At 54.7% G+C, this 25,961-nt stretch overlaps 1 protein-coding gene across 1 annotated transcript in view; it reads left to right on the top strand.

Moving 5' to 3' along the window:
- PTPRN2 (protein tyrosine phosphatase receptor type N2) overlaps positions 1–25,961 on the top strand; it is a gene marked incomplete at both ends in the record, with an annotated part of 666,019 nt that overhangs the window by 25,083 nt on the left and 614,975 nt on the right. Inside the window, one exon of the mRNA XM_080701298.1 lies at positions 25,082–25,132. Within this exon, the coding sequence (XP_080557424.1) occupies positions 25,082–25,132 (51 nt within the window). The remainder of the gene's footprint in view (positions 1–25,081; positions 25,133–25,961) is intronic.

Genomic DNA, 25,961 nt, shown 5'->3' with positions numbered 1-25,961 from the left:
AGTAGGTAAAGGAAGGTCCTTATAATGTTTCCTTACACTTCTCCCAGCCCCTCAGACACTCACTGCCTCAGGGGAGCCTGGGGATGAGGAGTTGTGGAGCTGAGCCCTTGTCCCACCTGCCCGGGATGGTGTCCCAGGGTGGAGCCCCACTGAGCTCAGGAGTCAGCACCTTTGGTTTCCAGGGGAAGTCTGGTTTGTGGTGACCTTTGGAATGTCACAGGGCCCTGGCAAGTAGAAAGGAGCCCTCCTCCGCAGACAGAAGCTGACTTGGTCATCATTCTTGTGGCTACCATCCAAGACACCTGGCCACGTGGCTTAGAGGAAGGACGATGTATTTGCTTACAGGTGCTGCAGATCTTGGAGGTCCAGTCCAGGTTCAGGCTGAGCTGTGTCTGCAGAGCCCAGGTCATGGTGGGGTGAGGCAGAGAGGGAGCAGGGCTATGTCCTCACATCACAGGGGCTGGAAGCAGGAGAGATGCAAACTGGCAAAGGGGCTCAAAGACGCGCAGTCCCCAAAGCCACACGCCACCCGCCTCGGGGACCACCCAGTGAGCCCATCACAATGGACTCGCGCACTGACGGGATTAGGGCCTGCTCGGCGACATCACTGACAACCAATACACAAGCTCTCAGTCACAGTGTATATCTAACTGTAACAGAAACCCAAAGGCACAGATTGTTGTAACTATGGATCAGAAGCCTATAAAATATAGTTTTTAAGATTTCCATCATTAGATTATGACAAGCAGAAAAGTGTCAGAAGAGAATGGAGGCCCTCGGGGCCTTGGGGTGGCAACAAGCTGCTGTGTGTTGGGGACGGCAGGTGGGGTGGAGCTCGACAGTGCCGCAGACCCCTGGTGCTTCCGCGCGATCTCACCATGGGCGGCCGTGCGGCCAGAAGATGTGTGCTGGCATGGTGCACAGCTCTCCCCACCCCCGCCGAGTCAGAAGAAATGTGTAAACGAGGGTGCTGGTCTCTTTGGTCAGTGAAAAATCTAGCAAACACGTCCCGTTTTATTCTTTACAGACTTGAGTCTCCTCCCTCGGGATCTTACTGAATACAGGGATGTAACCGTGAGCGACCAGCCTTTCAGCCGGTAGTTTGTAAATGGTGCGTGTGACGGCGTGCTTGTTTTCTGAAGCAGGTTGGGCCAGTTCACTCTGTGGACTGACTGCAGAGGCCACACGTGGCAGCACCAGTCCACCTGAACCACAGCCGCGCGATGGTGTGAGCTGGGCGGGCTGTCTCAGCTCCAGGAAGCTGTCAAGGCTGTGTGTCTGTCCCGCCCTCACCGGCGCAGTCTCATTTCCTTGGCCGGCAGTTGGGTTTTCAGTGTCTGTCTTGGCAAGCATTAGCAGGTACTCTGAATTTCTTCAGTCCGCTTAGCCAAACTTTAAAAGAACTAACTAAGGTTCATACCTTGCAGGAGTTACAGCCAGATTTTGCAAAGAGCTTGTGAAATGTGGCCAGATGGCGGTGGAGTCTGAATACTTAACTTCTGGGAGTAGAAGCAAGTTTCCCTGCCACAGAGTCGTCTGTGTCAGGGCAGAACTGATGCTCATACCTGGGACAGGGGCCCAGGGAGCTCAGGGAGCCACGTCTGGTGCAGTGCCGGGCAGCGTCTGGGGAGAACAGGAGATGGGTGATGTTTATGGAGCTCCGGGCCAGTCCAAGCCCACTGCCGGCTGCACGGCGGCCCTAGCTCCTGGCCCTGGTGCGACACAAGTCCCTGCTGTGGCCTTCAGATAACACAGTAAAGGGAAGCCTGATGTGAATGCCACTGTGAACTTTTAAACAAAAATCCTACACTGTGTTTTTAAGAAAGAGATAAATTGATTTATGAAGTGTCTATGGGGTACCAGGCTCCCTGTCAGTATTCTTACGTGTTTTGATTTTTTTTTTGGTACTGGGAATTGTCTCTGAAGTATGCCTTCTGCCTAACTTTTTCTAAATTTTGAAACAGGGTCTTACTAAATTGCTGAAGCTGGCCTCAAACATGGGATCCTCCTGTCTCAGCCTCCCAAGTACTAGGATTACAGGCATGCACCACCATGCCCAACCCCAGCAATATTACTTTGTGTATTTTGTGGTGAGTATGTAGGCCATCGCCCTTAGGGTCAGACCTGGATTTGAATCCCACTGTGACTGTTCACTGGCTGTGCAGCCCCAGGCAGATCACAGGCCTCCCCATTTCCTCATCTGGAAAGGAGACTCCGGCTTGCAGGCTGCCGTGAGGAGGACCGTGGGGTGCTGTGTGCAAAGTGGCGGTGTGCTGGGCCTCGTGAACATCTGGCCACCGTGCCTGTCACTACAGCTGTCAGCCTGTGGTCTCAGGTCTCAAGGACACAGGCCAGAGCAGAAGCCACAGCAGCAAGGCAGACAGAGCCCGGAGCCTGTGGGTCAGTCTAGGCGAGGGACGGAGGGAGGAGGGTGTGTGCTGCAGCACCTCAGGAAGATGGGCGCCTGAGGCCGCTGGGGCCCGGGCACACCAAGTCCCAGGACCTGGGATGCTGTGCAGACCCACTGTGCGGTCTCAGTGTCTTCAGTGAGGGACGGGCTCTGCACACATGCAGGGAGAAGCTCTGCACACACACAGGGAGAGGCTCTGCACACACAGGTGTGGCTCTGCACACACACTCTGGGAGAGGCTCTGCACACACACACAGGGAGAGGCTCTGCACACACATGCTGGGAGGGGCTCTGCACATACACAGGGAGAAGCTCTGCACACACACAGGGAGAGGCTCTGTACACACAGGGAGAGGTTCTGCACACACATTCTGGGAGAGGCTCTGCACACACATACAGGGAGAGGCTCTGCACACACACACGCTGGGAGGGGCTCTGCACATACACAGGGAGAGGCTCTGCACACACACACTGTGTGGCTCTGCACACAAACACAGAGGATTTGCACACACACACACACACAGGGAGAGGCTCTGCACACACACATACAGGCATGGATCTGCACACACATGCCAGGAGAGGCTCTGTGCACACACAGGCATGGCTCTGCATACACACAGGGAGAGGCTCTGCAAACACCCAGGTGTGACTCTGCACACTGACACACAAAGGTGTGGCTCTGCACATACACACACACACACACACAGGGAGAGGCTCTGCACACACACATTGGCACAGGCTCTGCACACACACAGGGAGAGGCTTTGCACACACACATACAGTTGTGGCTCTGCACATACACACAGGGAGAGGCTCTGCGTACATACACATTGGCACAGGCGCTGCACACAGATTGGTACAGGCTCTGCATACACATTGGCATAGGCTCTGTGTACACACTGGGAGAGGCTCTGCACACACAGGTATGGCTTTGCACACACATAGGTACAGGTTCTGTACACACATAGGTGTGGCTCTGCACATACAAGGATAGACTCTACAGGAACCTGGAAAGGCTCTGCTCACACGGGGATCAGGCTCTATTTACACATAGGGGCAGGTTCTGTGCATACACACACACACACACACACACACACACACACACACACGCACACACACAGAGATGGGCTCTGCACACACAGGCATGTGCTCTGCACACACACATCAAGGGATAGGCTCAGTCTCTTGGCCACACACAAAAAGTTTTTTTTCCCAAAGGTAGAAACTCCAGGGATATATTTAAATCCTATGGCCAATTTTTTTGGGTATCTCTATGTTAATTAAATGGACACAACCAATATTACTATTGCTTGCATTCATGGCACTTAAAACATGGATAAGATAAATAGGATATTCATGCTTTTGAATATAAATTCTAACAGACTCTCAGGCTCATTTGAATTCAGTCATATATTTAGTTGAAATTTGGAAAAGCAGTTCAGGAGGACGTTTGCCAATTTGCTTATTCTGTGCAGATGCGGTCTCTGCGGTCCCTAACTGTGAAAGTGATGGGTGACGTCAGGGGCACCATTTTCCCTGAAACATTTTGAACCCACAGCTTTAGCTCCCCCGAGAGCCCTGAGAGGTGAAGGGCATCCCTTCCTGTGTTGGTTTGGGCAGAATGAGCCCGTGGTCTGGGGCTGCCTCACGCCCAGCAGGCTGCAGCTCCAGGTCTGGGGCCAGACCTCCCAGGTCCAGGTCCCCCTGCGCCTGCCACATGGGTCTGACCTCGAGCGCTGGTTCCCACATCTGTAAAGAGCGAGTAGGACACTGAGTCCACAGGCTGTGGGCTGGCCGTGTGGCCGGTGCTGTGGGGGGTTTGGGGGTCGTGGACGCCTGTGCCTCCTCCCAGCCCGTCCCCGCCCCTGCCTTCCAGCCAGCTCTCTGAGCACTTGCTCGTCTGCTTGTGAGCCCTGCAGCTTGCCTGTGGCTTCACTCTAAGCACGCAGCAGAGACGTCTCATGTGTTAGTAAAACATGTAAGTGAATCACGCTGGTACCTGGAGGCTTCAAGAGCACTGTGCCTTTTCTCTGGACACTCACAATCAGACTAATTAGTCATGTGAACATGTGAACCCGGGCCCCCAGTTAGGGTTGACATCACTAGACTTTCTCAGGGTGATTCCAGCCCGGGAGCAGGCCCGGTCAAGAGGAGGGAGGTGCCTGAAATCACACTCTTCTGTTATTTGGGGAACAACAGAGGACAGTAGAAAATGCGCTCCACATAGATGTGATTTGCTCTGGGCTGGGGGCTCTGGGACAGGACAGTGGCCCCGGCAGGCCGCTCAGAAGCAGAGATGGGCTACGGAAGCCGGTGCCGTGGTCCTGGGCCACTTCCACGCAGCCCCAGGTGGGATGTGAGGTTTGCTTGGCGTTCACTCATTTTAGCACTTGGAAAGCCAGGGATTTGCCTCCCAAGCTGAAATAAATGACAAGCAAGACCAGTATTTTCTCTAACCAGCTCCAAAATGGTGGCTCTCCAGTCTCGAAATGCAGTTCTGATAGAACCTGAAATGACAAATGAAGTTTAGGAATTCAAGGTGGAGCTAGTAATATGACGTGGAAAGGGCCGCTCCTGGATAGAGATGAAGACGAGGTGCGCAGCAGAGACCGGTGCCCAGAGCGCTGGTGAGGCCAGTGTGTACCACGGAGCGCAGAGTGGGGGGCGCGGTGCTGCCGCCTCCTGCTGCAGGGTCGCCTGGAGTGCTGTCTGCCGCCCCGCTCTACCCCCAGGCTGGCCTGTGCCCCAGACCTTCTGTGCCACTCGTGCTGTAGGGCAGGGAGGCAGGACAAGATGGGCACCTACATGCCACTCCTCTGCCCCTCCAGCCACCCCTTCCCTGCACAATGGTCTTGTCTCATTCCACTTTGGCGCCCTGGCAGCTCACTGCTGCTGGCCTGGGCCCAGCTCCACTCCTATACACCCTCACACTGCCCTCCACCAGCCCTCCAGGGTCTCCTTCAACTGTCTCAGCACCGCAGACTGGGCGTAGACTACATTGATCCCTCAGCGGCGAAGGCGGAGGTGGGGACTGAGGGCTGCAGGTCCTGGGTCTGGCAAGGCCTATCTCTAGGTGGCCCCTGGCACCTCTGACAGTCCTTGCGGGATCTCTTAGGAAGGTGCTCCTCGTCCCCCTCCCCTCATGACCCCGCTCCCTGCGAGGGGAGGAAGGCGTCTACGTCCAGCAGTGTCTGGAAATGAGTCCTGTCGGCCACGGATGCAGTCCGTGAGGGTGGATCTTTAGAAATCCCCGCAGTGACTTAGTTATGCTGAATAATAATTAAGCACCAGGCCTATTAGAGCTGTATCCCTGAGGACCCTCCTGGGAGCACCACGAGAAGATCCTGTTCTCCACAGTCGGGAGGGGCAGTCGGTGTGTCCACCCGCCCCCTCCCTGCCGAGGCCTAGGTGTTGCTGTGAACAAGGTGCATGGGATGTGGTCTGGTCTGGAGTTGAGGGCTCCAGATTCTGCGCCAGCTTCTTGCTGGGAGGCTGGTCAGGTCGGAGTCCAGCCTGGCGCTGCCTGCACAAGCATCTGACGGCTTTCTGGCCTCAGGTGCTGCCCTCGACCCTCTGTCGCTGAATCTGCTGTTGGCTGACATTTGTCCCATGCTAGGTGGTCACGGGTTCTCCTTGGCAGATGCCCAGCTTCCGGGATGGACGCCGTAACCTCTGCCACTGTCCAGAGCCTGCAGCCGGTCACATGCATGGTAGCTCTGGCTGTGGCCATGGTTTTAGCTCCTGTACCATCCGCCTCCCTCAGCTCTGTGTCCCCACCACACCTGGCTTCAGCCAGGCCCATAGCACCCATGCCCAGCTGGTTAGAGAACGGCTCACTGAGCCCCCGTGGTGCTGCGCAGGTGCCTTGGCAGGCTTACCCGCGGCGCTGAATTGCCCCGAGGCCAGCAGTCCTTCCTGGAGCACCACCTGTCTCATTCTCATGTGTGTGTGTGTGGGTGTGTGTGGGTGTGTGTGCGCGTGCGCACGTGAGGTACTAGGGATTGAACCCAAAGCATTCTGCCTCTGAGCTATACCCCTAGCCGCATTTTACTATTTTTTTTAGAAACAGGGCCTCACTAAGTTGCTGAGGCTGGCCTTGAACCTGCAATCTTCCTGTCTTCATCTCTCAAGTACTCCCAAGTATATGACAGGCATGCGCCACCATGCCCGGCTTCCATGGCATTATTCTTGATAAACTATAAGCTGATTTTAGGATTATTGTTATTGGTTATATACACTTTTCCTTTTTGTAAAAGCAGAACTGCAGTCTTTTTAAAAGAAACATGAAGTGCTACTACATGGTGGTGTTACCACAGAAAACAAGAGCCGGCCAGTTTGGAGCAGTGGGGAGGAGCCAGCCTTGCTCCTGTATCAGGGTGCGGCTCCTCAGAACTGCTGTCCTTGCGAGGCGTTCTCCTGCCCAAGGTATTGGACCTGCCACAGCCCCAGGAAGGTTGACGAGCATGGGATATTTCAATTGTAGCAGTAGTGAAAACAGACACTCGGCCTAGATGGCCATGGGTAACACTCTTCTTGGAGGGAGAAGTTCTGAGACTACATTTTAGTGCTGAAAGGGATTTCTCTTGGTCCACCTGGCCTTTAGCCCTGGCTGTACTCCATTCTGCAGGATGGTGGCAGGCAGCCCGCTGCTGCGCCTGGTCGAGGTCCCCACACTCGTTTCCCTTTAGTGGGCCAGAGCCCTTCAGTCTCCACGTCATTATTGGAAGGTGACACCACAGCGTTGGCTTTACAAACAGGAACATGTCTTTCTACCTTGACGTCGTTGTTTTGTGAAAGAAATGGCAGCCTCAAGCTGGGGCAGTGCGGGAGTTCTAAGTCATTTTCTGTTGTGCTGAAGACTCATTAAACTGAGCTGTTTCCCATGGCACCTGTCCTTCCCAGAACCTGTGCATTCCACACAATAGTGATTATGCCAAATGGGGTAGATTTGTTTCCTCTGATAAGCAAAGTTGGAAAATACAATGAGAGCAGATGGTCTGGCTTGTAGAGGCCAGGGTTCCAGCAGCACAGAGGCTGGGGAGCTGGGAGGAGGTGTTGGTAGCACTCTTCCTCTTTTTTCTTTCATTCTTTGTTTTCTTTTTTATGGAGCTGGGGATGGAACCCAGGTGCCTTCTACCTCCGAGCTTCATTCCCAACCCTAATATTTTAGTTTGTTTGTTTATTTATTTATTTATTTATTTTGGTGATGGTAGTGGGGTTCCTGGAAGCCCTTCTATCTCTGGGCTACACTCCTAGACCTATTTTTATAAATTTTATTTGGAAACTTGGTCTCTTAAACCAGTGAGGCTGACTTTGAACCAGCGCGATCCTCCTGTCTCTGCCTCCTAAGCGTGGGGATTACAAGCCACCACGCCCAGCTGTCTTTTTATTTTTGATACAGGATTTCAGTGAGTTGTGAAAGGCCTCACTAAGTAACTGAGGCTGTCCACAAACTGTGATCCTCCTGTCTCAGCCTCCCGAATGCTGGGATTACAAGTGTCAGTCACCATGCTCGGCTTGTAGGTAGCTTTTTTCACTTAGCAACTGGGAGTGGGAGAAAGTCCTTACATTTATGGTAAACAGTATCAGTAGCAGTGGAGACAGAGGTTCCTGTTTCCTCCCGCGGACAGTGTGCGTGTATCTAGTAGGTTCTTGAGTGTCTGAAGAGCCAGTATTCCAGAATTGCCCAGACCAGTCTGGAGAATGTTGGTCCCTTCCAAGACCTCCAGAACCACCAGTGCAAAGCACTGGCTCTAACCTGGCACCGTGCCTCTACGGCCTGGAAAGCCCCACACCCTTGAGGGTCTCCAACACCCCTGAGCCCCACACCCTTGTGAGTCCCCAACACCCGCTGACCCCACATCCTCGTGGGTTCCCAACACCCTGGTGGCCGGGGAAGGATCCTGATGCAGAGCTGGCTCCTCTGACTCTACCCTAACACCTGATTCTGTTCTCGGCACGGAGAAGCAGTTCAACCGTCAAGGCTAAATGAGTGTCCAGTGTCCTGTAGACGCTCGGCCTGCTGGCCAGCAGAGCAGGGTCAGTGCTGAGGACTGTTGGTGTCTTCTCCCTCTTTCTAGAAAGAGTAAACAGCCTCAGCTTGGAAAGGATCCTGAACTCGGGGGCTTCCCTGGCCTGGGCTCTGCACAGCTGCTGTCCTCTCGAAGGCTTGGGGACCCTGACATAAAGGAGTTCCTTCAACACCGCCCCAGGACAGTGACGTCCTGGAGCCCAGTCGTGTTTCTGATCAGCATGGGTGTCCCCGGGCTTCCTGCGCATGCCTCCTCACCTGCCCCATTGCGCCCAAATGCAGTGTTTTCACCTCACTTGGTTCATGCTGCTCCGGAAGGTGCAGTTGTATACTCTCTGCTCTGGATGGGATCCACCCTTTTTCAGAGGTGAAGCTTGAGTCTTGTGCTCTCAGCTGCTGGGGAAGGTTCTGGCTGACCTGACGGTCACCTTCTTTTTGGGATGATCATTCTTAGGGCCTACTTATCGGATAAACCAATGTTTCCTCGTGACAGTTTCATACATGCACATGACACACTTTGACCATAGCACCTCCTCTCCCAGCCCCTTCCACCTCCCGGGTGGTGATGGTCACTTTGATAGTGTCTACTTTACCTGGCACCTGGGCTGCAGTACTGGTCACCTTTGCTGTGGAGTGCTGCGTCCCTCTGTTTATCTGTTGGCAGGCCTTTCTGCTCCCCCATGGTTCAGACACACAGTAGGGTCTCAGCACACTCTTGCTGTTGAGCCGTGATAGAGTTTGCATAATCGCCATGCGAGTAGGGGGTCCGCCTCGGAGGAGGCAGGCCTGCGCGCTGGGCAAATGCTCATCCTAGATGCACAAGGACCTGTCCTTGGAGAACTCCAGGGCCAGGGACCCCTCCCAGCAGCCTCTAGAAAGCGTGGAGCCTAATTCTCTTCCATCTCCACCTCTACCCTACTTCCCGCTGGGAGGACTTCAGCCTTGTGTGCACAGATGAGGGATGGTGGCTGACTTCATGTTACATATGTTCATATTCCCCCATGACAGTTCTCTCATCTCCATTAGCTAGTAGAGTTGTTTTCCAGTATTTATTGTTCTCGAAGCACTGTATAGACAGTATAGTGTTTACTAAAATAAACCAGGCCTTGGCTTTCTGAGGTCTACTTTTCTTACATGGAAGAAGCAGATAACTAAATGGTTATAACGCAATGGTGAGAGCTGGGCAGGGAGAGTCCAGGGAGCCATGCAGACATGTTGGGTACCTGCCTGGTTGGGATGCAGGGACGCCTTGAGGGGTCTGGTGGCTCTGGAGGTCTTGGAAGGGACCAACAGACACATGGTGGCACCTTAGCAGAACCTGGGTGTGAGCAGTGTGAGCCTTTGAGGGACTAGCTGAGCGCTTGTCTGCTGTGGTAGGGATGAGGCTGGCCTTGGCCTCTGGGTGCAGGAAGTGGGGTCCATTGAAGGAGTCCAGCTCAGGAGTGGTATAGATCCCTTTGGACTTTATACAGGTGATTCTGACCGAATGGCTCAGATTGGGAAGAAAGAGGTTGGGGCAGCAAGAGCAGTTGAATCAGGAGGGTGTCCAAGGCATGAGGCAGTGACAGAGAGGAGCTCTGGACTAGCTTCCGAGATATCCAAGCAAGAGCCAATAAAACTTGGTAGCTGCAGGGAGCTACATGAGGGCTGCGTTCGGGAGTTTTCCATGTGTCGTCGGTCTCCTGGGCCCACAGTGCAGCCATGGTGGACGGCACACGCTAGCCTCCTGCTGCCTCCTGCTCTGTTCTCTTCGGAGCTGTGGGCGGCGCTCAGCCTCGGACACTTGCACCCATGAACCGAGGAGGCGAGCCGCTGCATGACCTCAGCCTGTGGGGCAGGGCGTGGGGATAAGTGCCATCCTCCTTCTGCTGTTTAGACCCTGGTGCCTCTTCTTCGTCCTGGCAGTGTTAGAGTGCAGTTGACTCAGAATCAGAAGTGGATCTGTGTTGGAACACCAAGGTCACCTCACAGATGGGGACACGGAGGGCTGGCTAATCTGGAAGGGCTCACAGGACCCACAAGCTGCTCTACTCATAGTTATGGTTTATTATGGAAAAATGCAAAGCCAAGCCAGGGAAGGGTGGGTGATTGGGGCAAAGGCCATGGAGGTCTCTGAACGCCAGCCCTGTGGTCACAGGTCATGTGTGGCTCCCGTGGCACCAAGTTGCATCAACACGTGTGAAGTTTTGTCCACCAGGGAAGTGCATTACTCAGTGGCCAACACACTTGGGGCAGCTGGGCACACGGGCAGCTCTGTCTAGCACACGGCAATGTTCCAGGCTCCCCAGAAGAACTCAGTCCTGCAGCACATGCCACATGGATGTACACATGGCTGAGGCATGTGGAGCCGCTCTTACTGCTGGGGAATGTTTGTGTCAGTGCTGGGCGCTGTTCACCAGGCAGGTTCCAGACGGCGGCCAAGGCACCCCCGTGCAGTCATGGCTTTCCAAGGTAAGGCAGTTCAGTCCTGCCAGACTAACTCTTAACATGATACACAGCAAACTGAAATTCAGTCAGTTTGATCAGCTAGCGTGCTGGGGGTCATGCCATGAAGACAGAATTTAATGGGCTAGACATGAAATCTTTTATATTTAAGTTTAAAAGGATTGCACAAATACAAACAGCAATTAGTGTAAAGTCCTTGGAGAGGTGATGATCTGCAAATATCAGCCCCAACAGGAGATGGGATCTGAGCGGCATGACCCAAGGGCTTCCTGTGTAGGCTGCCTTGTCCAGCTCCAGCCGAGGTGGCCCGTGTCATCTGCACCCTGGAGATAAACAGCCCAGTCTGAGGAGCTGCGGTTGACAGCCCTGCAGCACCAGGCCTCGGGGCTGGTGGAGCTGCGGGTGTGGAAGCTGGCTCCTGGACTGGGCACGAGGAGGGAGCTGCACACGGGATCATCTGTCTTCCCTCGCTGGAGACTGACCTGGGGGAAAGAGAACCACGCTGTGCTGCTCCTGAGAACTGGGTCCCAGCCTGGGGATTACAGCAACAGCAGCAGCAACAGCAACAACAACAACATAATAAGTAAGGGTAAACTGCAAAAATCATGAGCGGAGCCAGCCTCCATCCGAGCGAAGGAAGCTCCGTGCTACCGCAGTCCTTATGTAGAGGCTGAGACCAGGGGCGGCCCTGGACAGGGAGGGGCAGTGAGTTTAGGAGAGTCCCTGGATGGAGGTCTGATGCGCCAGCTTTTCTGCAACAGAGAAGCGGCCACAGGCTGCCCAGAGCCTGTGCTCCCGGCATGGGGTGTGGGCCAGCCAGGGCGGGCAGGCTTTGGGAGAGGGGCCGGCTGGGTGTAGGCTCTTGGGGCCCCAGGGAAGGTGAGCGTTGACTCGCTGGTGTGTGTGCTGGTGACAGAGGTGCCACGTGCAGGGAGGCTGGGCCCTATGTGGAGTGCTGGGGAGGGGCTCATTAGGACTGAAGCCTCGGGGTGTGACGTGTCTGAGGGAGAACCAGCGTGACACCAGTCGGTGCTGGCCAGGATCAGAGGCACGCGGGTGGATACACAGAGGAAAAGGGGGGCCAAGGTAGAGAAGCAGGAGGAGGCTGGGCCGGAGTCGTGGAGGCCAAGGAGAGGCCAGGAAGGTGAGTCTGGAGAAGTGTGGAGTGGAGCCCGCTGGACACAGGCTGGAGGCTGGGGTGGCGTGGAGGGAGTTCAGCAGGAAGTGAAAGGCATGGGGAAAGGTGGGGGGGAGAGAGAGCACAGCGCGGCAGCAAGGAGCAGATTTTATTCTGGAAGAGAATCTGGAAGGAGGCGATCGACTGGGAGAGAGTCCACGAGAGTCAGGAGCCCCCTCCCACAGACGGGGCTCTTTGGGGCGAGAGTGGGTGGGAGAGCAGAGCGGTTGTGTACTCCTAGCGGTGGGCTTGACACTGGGGCAGCGCGGTAGGTTTACGGGGCTGGGCAGGGTGGAGAGAGGCGTGCTCTTTACTCTCCCACAGTTTCCTGGAATCCTTTGTTTCTGTCTCCTCTGGCCAGGCCTCACACTGGACCTCAGTGTCCATAAAACCAATCTCTTTATATGCTTTCCAGCGTCACGAGGCTGTGATTTGGAGATTACACCACCGGGTGGAGAGCTTGTCCTGGGCATCTCTGAGCTCGGGTGCTCACCCGGCCACCTTTCCCCGGGCGTCTGGCGCAGCCTTCTCATGATCGCTGTGCCCTGATGACTGTCTCCACGCTTCCCGACCGTCTCCTGTGTTGTCGTACTTTTTCAGGTTTTAGGCAGGAAATGATATTGGAGATAAAATAATATGCACGGCTTGCGTTTCTTCAGATACCTTTTGTTTCTTTGGTTTGTCAGAGACTTGCATGATGATGAACCCAGAGCGAAAGCAGGAGCAAATAAGTCGCCAAACACACACCCACGCGACGCTCAGGCGGCAGGTGCAGCGCGTGTTCTGGGGGAGAGCGACGGTGGATGTCACATTGAGAGGTTTCTTTCTGTTCCTGTTTCCTTCTTAACAAAACAGATGGGGCAGATTAGTCCTCGTAGGTTTTCTTTTCATAAATATTTTCCAAATCAATTCATTAGCTCTAAGTAAGGGAGAAACAAAATCAAGTAAACAACTGCTGGGCGTTGCTGGTTGGCGTGTTCAGAAAGTGCACTTTGCTCCCTCCCTTCTTCCCTTCCTAGGATTGAGGGAGAAGGAAGGGGTTACATAAACATGCTCACTGCCGGAATGGCGGTTCTTTTTGCTGAGGAGCCCCCATCTCATCCTGGGGTGTGGTGATACATTGGGCCCAGGCATACCCAAACCCATGCGCAGCTGAGATGCTCTCTTTGGTGGACCCTGTAGGTTAACGCCTCACAGAAGTTTGAGGACCTCCCTGGTAGGCTCACGCATGCTCAGGTCTCACTTGCTCCGGTGTCTTGCTGCTGGCCAGGGCTTCTCTTTCTTTCTTTCTTTCTTTCTTTCTTTCTTTCTCTCTCTCTCTCTCTCTCTCTCTCTCTCCCTCCCTCTCTCTCTCTCTCTCTCTCTCTCTCTCTCTCTCTCTCTCCTCTCTCTCTCTCTCTCCCTCTCTCTCTCGCTCTCTGTGTGTCTTTCTGGATATCTTTCCTTGCTGATGAATGAGGAGAAGGTCGTACTGATACATGTCTCGAGAGATCTCAGCAAAGAGCCAGCTCTCAGAATACTACGTGTACTGTCAGTGGACAAGAGGACAGCTTGGGCTCTGCCGGCTGATGCCGTGTCGGTTCGGGCGGAGCGGCAATACTCATGCGATGGTAGCTTCCAAGCTTCTGTCGCACCATTAGCTCAAGTGCTCTTGGTGTAGTGTGCCAGCAGTCCAGAGATAAGCCCATCTTTGTGAATTCCTGGGGTGACGAGGCTTGTAGTGAGCAGTACTATAAAGAAATATCACCCTTTAAACTCTACTGCATTATATCAGTGACTTTTGTGAGCCTCTAATAATTGATAACTTGTAGGAACTTTCTTATTAAAAGGTGATAACATATTCTTTAAAGAAAAATTTAAACACAAGCTAAGAGGAAGAAATTAAAGGCTAGTCTGTTCCTACTGCCCAACATAGATGACCATTGGCAAGTTTTGGTGTTCTTTTTGTTTTGTTTTGGAACTGAGGATTGAACCCAGGTGTATAAAAGATAAAAAGTAGATAGCAGGTCTCTAACAACACATCTCCTTTGATTTTATTTAATTGGTCTGAGACACACTGTGTAAGCTGGCAATGTCTGTAAGCATTAATTAATGGCCTCACATGGTCTAAGATTTATGGGCCTTTCAAGAATCCAGGCGTGGGGTGGATGTGAGGGTGTTGATGGAGCTTTGGGATTTAAAGTTAGTTTCCCTTCCCTGCCCGTTTGTCTCCTCTGCCCGGCCATATTTCTCTTGTCTCCTGGTCTGAAAAGCACCAGGAGGTCCTAAGGCCCGCCTTGTTGAGTGCAGCCTTTTGGGTTCATTCGTCATCTATCTTTTTGACTGACAGTGGCTCCGACTCCAGCCCTGGTGACAGAGGGGATGAGGACCGTCTGAGTGATGAATGGGGAACAATTCTGTGTGCTGCCAGAGCGCTCAGGAGCTTTAGCTGTCGCCCCACCTCAAATGCTTCCGCAACCCTGAGACAGCAGGATCGTTACCTCTTAGCAAATCACGCTGCTCCCGTGTCCAGACTCACTTGTTGCTCTGTTGGTGAGGAGGCAGCTTGGCAATATTTTTCTAAACTCTTATGTGTGCCTTTGAGGAGTCTAGAGTTTCTTTTTTCTTTTCTTTTCTTTTCTTTTCTTTTCTTTCTTTCTTTCTTTCTTTCTTTCTTTCTTTCTTTCTTTCTTTTTTTTTTTTACTGGGGACTAAACCCATGGGTATTCTACATCTAACTATACCCGCAGCCCCTTTATGTATTTTTATTTTGAAACAGGGTTATCCTAAGTTGTCAAGGGTCTCACTAAATTGCTGAGGCTGGTCTTGACTCTGCAATCTTCCTCTTTTAGCCGCTCCAGGAGTGTGATTGTAGGTATGTGCCACCATGCCTGGCCTCCCTTTTTAAAATTTTGAAACAGAGTCTTACTAAGTTGCTAAGACTGTCCTCGAAACTGTAATCCTTCTGTCTCAGCCTCCCAAGTACTAGAATTACAAATGCATGCCCCTACACCCAGCTCAGAACTCTTTCTGTAAGACTTTACTCTCCATGGGAAAATCAAAGGTTATGCTTGTAATTCCAGTCCTTGGGAAGCTAAGAACTTGTAGTCAAGATTACTGATTATAGCTGGATATAGTGGCACAACCTGTCACCCCAGTACTTGGGAAGATGAGACAAGGGGACTGCAGACTCGAAGCCAGCCTCAGCAACTTAGTGAGACCCTGTTTCAGAATAAAAAGTAAAAAGGGCTGGGGTGTATTTGGAGGGTTCAGCCCCCAATACTCAGAGATGCAGATTCTCAGGCCCTGGGTCCACTGTGTCAGAGATGAGCTGTGGACCCAGAAGTCTGTTAACAGGACTTTGAGGTGTGTAGGATTGAGAAGGACAGGCCAGGTGACTTGTAAGGGTCACGACCACTGTGTTCTGCTCTAGTCCCATAGCAGTCTGGTTTGCCGTACCCCAGTGAGCGGCTGAGGGGCAGTAGTTTAGAAGCACGGTGGGCCCCTGAAGGGAGAACATCCCTTAGCAACATTGCGGATTCTGAGGCTCCGCAGAGAGAGACCCTCTCCCAACACCCACGTTTGAATGTGTCGCCCTGGCCCTTTCTGAGCCGCGCTTTTTAACACCGCCAAAGCTGCGGTGGCTTTTACTGCCGTAGAAGCTTTGTTCTGTGTGAGTTAACTTGTATCTGCAGCCAGGAGCAGGGCAGGAGCACGGCGGGCATGTGTCCAGGCAGAGGAGGGCCGAAGGCACTGTCTTTCAGACTCACCTGGGATCAGCCTCCTGCACTGGTCTGGTCCTCCGGCCCAGTCTCCCTTGCATGGTGCTGTCTTGCCGCTCCAGGATTGGCTTTGGAGGGGAAGATGTAGTAACAGTTGATCTAATTTGGTTTTTCATCTTGGCATTGAAGACCGCTCTCACCCACAACTTGCTATTTGTGGACAGGGCTCACAAAGAGCAGACAGAAACTCTTATCATTAAAAACAGAAGCGATTACCAAAATAAACCCTCCATTTCTGATTTTGAGCTCAAAGGATTCTAAATATCGGGCCAAGGAAGCAATTTTTGTCTCTTTAATCCTAATTAACTTGCAATGTACATTTAAATATATTTCCAGTCTTAAAACTAAACCTCATCTATTTATGAAAATTTGTTGTGTGGTTTCCCATGCATAATTAATTTAAAATGATTGGAATAATTTGTCATTTGGAATAATAAAATAATTTTCCAGAAAAGAAATCATAGTTTGTAAAATTTACTTTTAATGCAATCTTTTCCTGTTTAGGAGAAAAAAGACAGCCTTCTTGCTACTTGTTTAATGAGTTTTATACAATGTGCTGGCGGCTTTCAGTGTGAAAATAAAGTAGAAAAACTAAGAACGGTTCTAGGAGCATTCCTTCCTTTTCTTTCTTGTGGCATTGAGGACTGTACCCAGGGTTTTCTGCCTCTCTGAGGTTCGCCGGAGACACTGTGTCTCCGGAGGCACAGTGTCTACACCTCCAGTTTTAACACTCAAGGTTCTTCTTCCTCACTTCTGTCTACACTGGCGGCACAGTGTCTACACCTGCAGTTTTAACACCCAAGGCCTCTTCATCGTGTGCCTTTTCAAAGCTTTTCTTTAACTCTGTATTTATGGGAGAAGCTTAGAAATGCTTTCTTAATCCAAAATAGCGATTCAACACACACCCTTTTGAAGATTCCATCTCCGGGAATTGTTTGAAGACAAAAACAAAGAGGCAGTGCAGACGCCCTTCAGAGCGGATCCAGCTGAGGCGGCGCGTCCTCCGGCTCCGAGACAGGGTGTGCGGGGCTGGCAGCCGCTGCTCAAAGAGCACTTCCTGTGCTTTAAGAACACAGCACAAAGCTCCCGTCCAATGTGCTTCAAAATAAGAAATTCGGTACAAGTCCTTGTTCAAGAGAATTCAAATCAGCTCTTCAATTAAGAACTCAAAATCAAGGAAGCTGCTCCGTGGGAGGGCCAGTCTTCCTCTAGCACAGACCCAGGTGGCTGTGTGGGGTCCTGCCTGCCAGCTGTCTGGTGGGGCAGGTGCTCCAGTGGGGAAGAAGTGGACTTTGTGTAGGGAGGTGTCAAAAGCAGGCAGCGCCTCAGGAGAGGGGCCCCAGCTCCGAGCAGGACTGTCTGTGCTGAAACGTGCCTACCTACCTACCTGCAGAGCACGGGACGTCCCCTGCGGCGATGGAGCCCACTAGTCAGGAGCCTGGGGTGAGGGAGGTAGGCCAGTCACCATTTCCACGGGTCTCGAGAGTTCTTTTCTCCAGGAAGGTGCCCAGGACCTTCCCCTGGCGTGCAGTGGCAGACAGGACCAGTGGCTGCGTCTTCCCAGCAGGGGCAGGGGGTCACAAAGCTGCGGGTGGGCAGGGCCTGGGGTGTGTGGAGAAGGGAGCCTGCTGGAGTGGCTCCAGGAAGGGCTCTCACCTGAGCCAGCTGATTGCTGGTGCAGCCCCAGCCTCTCATCAGCGCTGGCCGGTGTGGGATATGCCTTGGAGACGGAGCGTCCAGTGCCGTGTCATCCTTGGCCTGGCACGCTTCCTGCTTTGGCAGTGCCCACTACGTCCACAGCACCTCTTTGCTGCTGGCCCGCCCTCCGTGGCTACAACCCGGGTGACTTCAGTGCAGCTGTTTGCCTTTCTCCAGGTGGGGCGGGGTCAGGCTGGCGGGGCAAGTGGTGGCTCAAGTCCAGAGTGGGACGGACTGGGTCCCAGCCATCATCCGCCTGGGTAGTTCCCAGCCACATCTTGTCTTTTGGCTTGAAGAAGCAATGGGGCCTGGCATGGTGGGCTCCTTTCGGTGCTTCTCTTTTGGTCTCCATGGTCCCGACTGCAGCCGTAGCTGTGTTGCAGCCTCTTTTGGGGGAGTGATTGGCCCTGCTTTGGGAGCCTGAGCTTCCAGGCGGCTCAATTGCCTGTCTGAGCCTCGCTGTGGCCTCTACCCTCGTGAGCTGGCTGCAGAGACACGAAAGAAAAAGGACAGCCCAGCGATAGCCCCTCCTTGACACGGGTGACCCACCAGCACTGCCCAGCTGGCCCGCACCGTGCCCTCCCCCTCTGAGTCAGCCTCCAGATGGGTTTTGCACCCCTCAGAATGAAAGGGTAATAGTACTCTGCCATGTTTCCAAGTGCCCCAAAGTCCTAGCCATTGGGGCGGCAGCTTCATGCTGGGCTGGGCTGGGATGGAGGGTCTCGGGGTGGGAGTTTGTTTTGGGGGTGTTAGGCACCACAGCCTGGATCCCACTGTGTGCTGTCCTGAGCACATGCCTGTCTGGGTGTGAGGGGTGGGCCGAGTTCACCTCCTGGCCTGGGAAGGGGCCGCTGCCGTGGCAGGGCGAGGGAGGGGGCTGCAGGCTGCGCCGGCCCTCAGCAGCAGTGATTAGAATTTGCTCTCACACCAGGGATGGATGCGCTCACCTCAGCCTGGGCCTGCTGCTCTGTGGCTGGACCTGCAGCAGGTGTGGCCAGTTTCTCGCAGCCTCTCGGAGGCTGCCCCCGCGGCTGCGATGGCAGTTGAAGGACAGGAAGCCACCAGGGGATGCTGGAGGGGCTGCCTCCCTCTCTGCCTTGGTGCTGCAGACGCAGCCTTAGCCTTGGGTCTTGGGCAGAGGAGGCAGGGCATTCTGACACACGGGCTCTGCTGCCTGAGATGAGGCGCCAGCTCCTCGGGCCGCACCGCCGGCTTCTGGGCTGACCAGTGTCATTCTCTGGCCTCCCAGGGCCTCGCTGCAAGAGCGGGGGATTCTCACTGTGAAGCTGTCTTCCATTCCTACCTGGAGACCGTGCCCTGGGGTTTTGTTCTGATGGAAACATTTGGAAAAGGCTCCCTGGCCCAGGGCCCTGCAGTGTAGTAGCAGCCTCGGGAAACTGAGGCAGCTGGCCACCCTGGGCACAGGGGCCTACACTGGGCCTGGCTGGGGCTTGTCCTCACAGCTCCGGCCCCAGCAGGGTCAATCCCAGTTGGGCCTGAGAAGGCACCAGGAGGGCGAGGGTGCTCCATGGTGGCACAGCACCGTGCACGGAGGTGGCGCCCGATCCGGCCACTCTGCTCCTTCCTCAGAGTGTTGAAAGTGACGTTTTAGGCAGAACATCTCTTGAAATCTTGGGATATTACGCCTTCTCTTTCTTTGTTGTGGTCCCCAGAGTTTTGGGGTGTGGGGCCCTGGCATTCTCTCAAGGAGAGAAAAACGAAGTGGCTTTGCTGGGCCTTACCATCTAGATGGCTCTGCACTGCAGACCCGATGGCCGGGAATGGCCACTCGCCTAGTTGATGATGGTTACTGGTGACCTGCCCGGACACTAGAAAGGGGGTGGGTGTCTATTTTCTGTAAGGTTTAGAGGGAGACAGAGCAGAGCCAAAGGCCACAGACAGTGGTACATGGGAGGGTCTCTGAGGAGCAGAGGCCACCGTGGGCTGTCAAGGGGGCCTGATGGGGTGTTCTGAGGGCACTGAGTTGGGTGTGGAGGAAAGCTAAGGTTTCTTATTATTTTACCCAGTTTCCAACTTTCAGGCTGGAATCTGTGTGTCCCTTGCTCCAAAGCCGAGTGGTATTACAGTATGTGGCCCAGGGCCCTGGTGCCCCATCCCTTCCCTGCTCAAGGCTGTCCTCTGAGGAGCCCAACAGGCATCTCCTAACAGACTGGCTTGCTCTGTAGGGATCCAGGTGTGGCAGGGCTACCTCCAGGCGTGCAGGCTTTGAAGGGGAGGAGGCCCCCTCTGTTACTGTAAGACCCCCGCCGAGGGGAGACCCTCAATCACCCTCGGGATAAGCGACGTCAAGTACCACGAGAGACTACGTCCTTGATGCAATGAGCAAAAGGTTTATTAAGGAGCCAGTGCACTGGGGCCGACTCGGATAGGAGTTCGGCCCCGAGCCACTGAAACTGAGGGTATTTATAGGGAAAAGACCACTAGTTAGGGGGGGTTTGGGTTAGATTGCATGCGTTTACAGAAAATTACAGAATCATTTGAAAAGTACATTCTGTAGTCAAGTGTTAGATAAAATACCAGGTGTAGTCAGTAAGCTCCCGGGTCAAGGCGCTCTGACTCAGTCAGTATAGATAAGATGGGGTGGGCTTATCGCATATTTTACATTCCTAAGCTGTAAGCTGCAGTAAAATATACTTTTCTTTTTAACTATTAGCTGGCTGCTAGGGGCTTATGATTTTTCTTCTAAATGGAGCCTTTCATTACATGCTGGTCCCAGGGCTTTGGTGGTAGTGGGTCATCTCTGAGCAGGTTCTTGGAATGACAGTGGTGAGCCTGTGATGAGCCAGCTACCCCAGCCGGGCTCCTCTGCTGGCCCAGGACACCAGCCTCCAGGGCTCAGGGGCCAGGACAGGGAGACCCCTCCACGCTGCCCAGCCGCACTGCCCTGGGCAGGTGCGTACTCACCAGCGGCGGTTGGTGCAGGTGAGGCTGCTAACTGTCGCTCTTAGGGCACTCTTAGGAGCAGGGGCTCGCTGAGCTCAGGAGAGGTTGTTGCTGAGGCTGAGGAGCATCATGGTTCAGAACAAGACCTGGAGGACCTGACGTGGGGGAGCAAGGAGCTTGCCCCATGTGGCCACGGGCCAGGTGTGCCAGGCAGGAGGGCCTGAGGGTGTAAGCAGGAAAGAAGGGTCCAGAAGCCATGAAAGTTTGTTTATGCAGGAATGCAGTGGGCGGGCAGTCAGGTGTTTGTAGCCTAGGCCCTGGGGGTGGTGGGAGTGCCGCTGTGACTGTCACAGAGGAGACCACAGTCCAGGACCCAGCACAGAGCGGCTATTCAGGATTAGCCCCTGGGAAGGTCTCTCTGCTGTGCAGAGAGATCTGTTGATCACCAGCTGCTGACCTGCTCATCACTGGGCTCAGGGCAGGCGTCACACCTTCCTAGGTGAAGGGCTGCACACAGGCCCCACGTCACAGCTTCTAGACTGCTGGTGTTTAGACACCAGAGAGCCAAGAAGCAGCTTCCAGAAGAAGGGAAATGCTCCAGGTTAATGGAGAGCCAACAATATGGTTGAAATGGAAGCCCTCCATCCTGGGTCCTGGGCGTGTGTCACTTTCTTCTCAGGTCGCAGGGCCAGGGGGTTGTGAGGAGCGCAGCTTGGTGGACATCCTGTCCTTTGCCTTTGCTCAGTGGCTCAGGTGTGCACCTGCAGGAATGCACACGTGTGTCAATACACGTGAACGTGCCCTCTGCCTCTTGCTGGGACAGCAGGCAGGAGCATGCTCTGGCAGTCTGGCTCCGCACATCACCAGATGTCTGCTGTGGTGTGTGGCTGGTCTCCAAGCCCTCCTCCTCTCATTGGCACAGACAGAGATGGTGGCCAGCGCACCCAGGGGTGGGAGGACCTCTTGGCATGGCTGGGGAGTGCTGCCACATGGGGGTGGGCATCACTGTGGGCACTGTAATGTCTGGCCTTGAAGTCATGCCTGAGGAGGATCCAGAACAGAGGAAAAAAAGAGAGAAATGCCCCTTGACCTTTGCCCTGGCCCGAGATGACCTGGTCACTAGCCCACCAAACAACGGTCACATGACTACTCCTGCACCCTTCCCTTCCTTGCCCCATAACAAGCCCTGGCCTGCAAGGAGGCACCTCTGACTCTCCTGGGCTCTCCCCCGGCCAGGTGCCTCTTTCCAGGTGTGTTCCTGTATAAAGTGGTTCCCTGCTGCTGGGCTGTGTTTTCTTTGCCTCCCCTCTGTACCCCAGCAATCACATCAGCAGGACCCACTGGGGTGAAGTCAGGAGAGGAAAACTTATCATAAGCGGGAGTTGAGGTGTGAGGAGACTGTTATCAGTGGGCGTCACCACTGGGAAGTGGGAACACACTTGTTATCATGTATGCCACAGGACCCAGGCCAGATGGATTTTGTTATAGCTGAATTTGGCTACAATTCTGAATCATTTGTGGTTAGGCATTATCAGGTATCTGTTACAAAAATTTGGTATTGAGTATTTGAGAATACTCTTGGGCTCTGAGGTCCCTCTGCTGCTCTGGAGGAGATCCAGAGTCACTAACCCTGTTCATGTGGTCTGTCTGAAAGGGAAATGCTTTATTTATTTATTTATTTTTTGGCAAGAGAATTCATCGTTGCATTGCTCCTTTTCTTAGGACAGCAGGTATTGAAACCTACCCAGCCTCCTGTTACTGTACAGGAGTACCTCCGCTTTGGCCACGCCCCGTGGGCAGGGGAGGTGGTCATCTCAACCCCAGGAGGCTCCACCACTCCTCCCCTGGGTCTTGAGGCCTAGAGCAGGAGGGGCCGCACAGGTGGGGGCCTGAGAGGAGAGGCGGGTGTCCCTCGGTGCTGGCAAGGGAGGCTGTGGCTTCACCTGTACCATTTCCCACAAGATACAAACCCTTGGTAAACATTCGGAGTGCGGGTCAGTGTTTGTGTGCACACACGTGTGTATGGGTCTGCATATGTGTGACATGCGTGCACTACCTGTGTGTACACACATGTGCACGCATGCTCGGTGAGTGTTGACGCTGGGGGTAACTGTGGATAGGGGCTGGGGCTGAGGCAGCAGCGCCGGAGGAGGAGGCCGTGTGCGAAGCTCTAGAACAGGGGGCGCCGGTGTCTGCCAGATCAGGCCTTTCCTCTTGGTGACTTATGGTCATCATTACTTTTGGTGGGTGGCCGACATTTACAACAAAATCTGCTGGACCTTAATTTTAGAGCCAATAACAAGGTCAGCTAGCGGTCGAGGTAGCGTATCGCTGGCAGGTGGAGTACCCGCAGCATCTGCAGCTCTGGGACAAGCCGGTGCAGTCGTGCGGCCCACCCCCTTGAGCATGGCGCTCCCCAGGCATGTGCCTCAGGTCCTGGAGCGGCCAGGTGGGCATTCGAGGTTCTGCTGCGTGGCGTGACCAGCAGAGTTCTGAGTGTGGGTGAGTCCTGGCAGAGCCGGAGTCCGAAGGCCTCCCTGCCTCCCTCTGGGCCTGGCAGACGCTGGATTTGGGCTGTGGTGACACTGGCTGAGTCGCGTGACCACTACCATGCCGGATGTGGAGCACCACAGCGTCGTGACTTAACCCCAACGTGGCCACATCCTGGAGAGTCTGGGCCCTGTCCTCCATCCTTGGGCGTCCTGAGCTGAGGAGGGACGGGGTGGCCCAGCAGCTCCCCTTGCCTGAGACTCCCTCTAGCTGTAGTGAGGGGAGCCTTGGTGGTCAGGTGGGGAAGATCCAGAGATTGGCTCACCTGGCCCCGTAGTGCTGCCCGCGGTCGGGGGGGGCCAGCTGAGCACAGGCTCTCTCTGGCTGCCTCTGTGGGACCTACTTGGCACCGAGGCCTACAGCTCCCCCTCTCCAGCCTTGTGCCTGGCACCCTTCAGAGAGCTCTCGGCCCTGCCACCTGTCTCCCTCACACCTGGCTGGGTGCATGTCAGGTAGCAGTGTGGTTGGGAGTGAGACGGGAGCTGCGGCAGGAGCAGAGCTGCCAGCCAGCTCCAGCCAGCTCCCAGGTGAGGCAGCTGAAGCAGAGAGGTGGGTGGGGTTGAGAGGCACGAGGCCTTGTGATCATCTCAGGGAAACCGACTCCCTCAAGAGGCTGTGTGGCTCAACTGTAAGCCGCCAAGCTCAAGTGCATGCAGGTACATGGGCTGGGCGGGCGGGGAGTGCTCACGTGGGCGCCTGGACTCCTCTTAGGAGGACCCAGCCCTGAGCAGTCTTTAGCTCTGGAACATTTCTGATTTAGAGAGGAGTGCGTTCTCAGAGGCCTCATGGCATTTCCAGGGACCTGTGTGTGTTCCCGGAAACCTCGTGTGCATTCCTGGGGACCTCGTGTGCACTCCTTGTGTTCCCAGGGACCTCATGCGCCTTCCCGGGGGCCTGGTGTGCATTCCCGGGGACCTTGTGCACATTTTGGGACCTCGTGCACCTTCTGGGACCTTGTACTTCCTGAGTCGAGATGGCATTTGTTGAGTCCCTGCAAGTCCTAGTTTTGCCCTTGCTCTACTCACATTTGTGTAGTGTGATTGGGTGCCACAGCTGTAAGATTTTAGACTCGAGTGAGGACAATGGTTGGTCACGTTGGAGACACTCTGAGTATGGATTCCTTGTGTTAATGATCTCCTCTTGGTCGACCTGTTCCCTTTCACCCACTCACTTGCCCTCAGCACCTCTTAGGAGGCACAGAGAAAGGGGCACAGGATACAGAGATAAACTGACGGGGTCCTTAAATAGACAGTCCAGCACAATGTGGATGCCTCACAGAATTAGCCTGCCAGGCCCATCAGGGCAACTCTATGGGCCCTTGTGAGTGGGTCTCGGTGGGTGTAGGAGTCTGCCAGCTGGAGGAAGGGGAGTGAAGGCATGGCTTTGGTAGGATGCTTTCTCAGAACCATTGAAGGCATGTGTGTCCAGAACACAGCAGGCTTTGTTGGCAGCGGGGCAGGGGGCTTCGTGTCAGTGTTCTTAGGGTCTCATCGCAGCCCCACCTGCCCTGCCCGCCCTACAGAGGACAGACACGCCCCAACGTCCTGCCTCAGTTCAAGGTGTGCTCAACACAGAGGGACGTCAGCCCTGACCAGCGCCTCACCCACTCATCTTCCCATCCCCGGGGCTCCCAGGACTCCTTTCTGGCAAGGATGTGTCCGTGGCCACCCAGGGGTCCTGCATCTCCACCTTCTCCTGACCTCCACATCCTCTGCCTGTGCTTTGCTGCTGCCTCCTGCCTCTCCCTCCTCTCTGCTCGTCCGTGGCCATGGTGGCCCCCTCACGCTCCTCTGTTTTTGGCAGCAGATGACGTCACCCACGTTGAGTTCAGCTACAAGTCTGGGGGCCTGGCCCCTTGGGAGCCCAGCTGTGCTGTGTGGCCAGTGGCATCTGCAAAGATGGCCAGGCCGACAGAATCAGCCCCGTAGAAGGACCGGGCTGTGCAAAGGACCCTTCTGCTGGGAGGTTGCCCGGTGCACACGCGGTGTGGACCCCGTGCCCTCCTGGCATGGTGGGCTGAGGTGCCTCGCAATGGACAGTGCGCGGTCCCAAGGCTATGGTCTTCCTCTCGCTGACCCCTCCTCTTCTCTGTCTCCCCTGCCCAGGCTGCCTGCTTGAGGAAGGCCTTTGCGGATTGTCTGAGACCTGCGTAAACGGTAAGTGTGTAAGTGTAAGTGTGTAAGTGTGGGGCTTGCCTCTCGCTCTGTGGGGAAGGTGTGCTGTGCTGCAGCTCTGAAGAGGACCGTGCGGGGAGGTGGAGCGTTAGTGGAAGTGGATGGTGTTCTGCACACGGACACGTCTGTGTGCCTCCTAGTCTGCGTCAGTGTCTGGGTGTGAGGGTTGTTCACTGGCAGCTGTGCAGCAGGAGGCGGTGCCTTGCCTGGCACAGGGCCCGGTGGTCCTGGCCGTGCCCTCCACCCACTGCTGCCCAACAGCGAGCTTTCACCCTTCTGCCTCTGGGTCCCTCTCCTGCCAGGCAGACGAGGACATGGGCACTTGAGGCGGGCTCACAGCCCACAGGGCAGGAAGTCCCACCGAGAAACAGCTGGGAGGTGGTGGAGGGTTGGACGCCCGCCCTCAGAACATACCTCGTGTCCTGAGTTTGCAGTGTGAGCATGAATAGGGAGAGGGGAGAGCATAAAAGGAGCATTCCCAGCTGCCTTGCCCAGCTGAGATGGGCTGTGTGGCCCCAAGGGAGCCCTGTGCAGGCCCAGGGACCCGAGGCTTCTCCTCTCAGCTTGGCGCCCCTCTGTTTCTGTCTTGGATTGTGGAGGAGGATTTTCTCTCTCCAGGATCCTGCCTGTTGCCAATTATGCCAATTATGATCTGCTCAGGTGCCCCTCTGCTCCCTGAGCCTCTCTGCATATGTGCGTGTGTGTCTGTGTGTCTGTGTGTGTAACTCTGGAGAAGTGCTGGGCTTGGAGAGCAGCCCCAGGGGCCCTTTGCCAGGAGAGGCCCAGGGCGAGCCCTCTGTGGCCACAGGTA

Source organism: Muscardinus avellanarius, assembly GCF_963383645.1.
Source record: "Muscardinus avellanarius genome assembly, chromosome: 9".
Taxonomy (NCBI): Eukaryota; Metazoa; Chordata; class Mammalia; order Rodentia; family Gliridae; genus Muscardinus; species Muscardinus avellanarius.
This window is presented reverse-complemented; position numbering and strand designations above follow the sequence as displayed.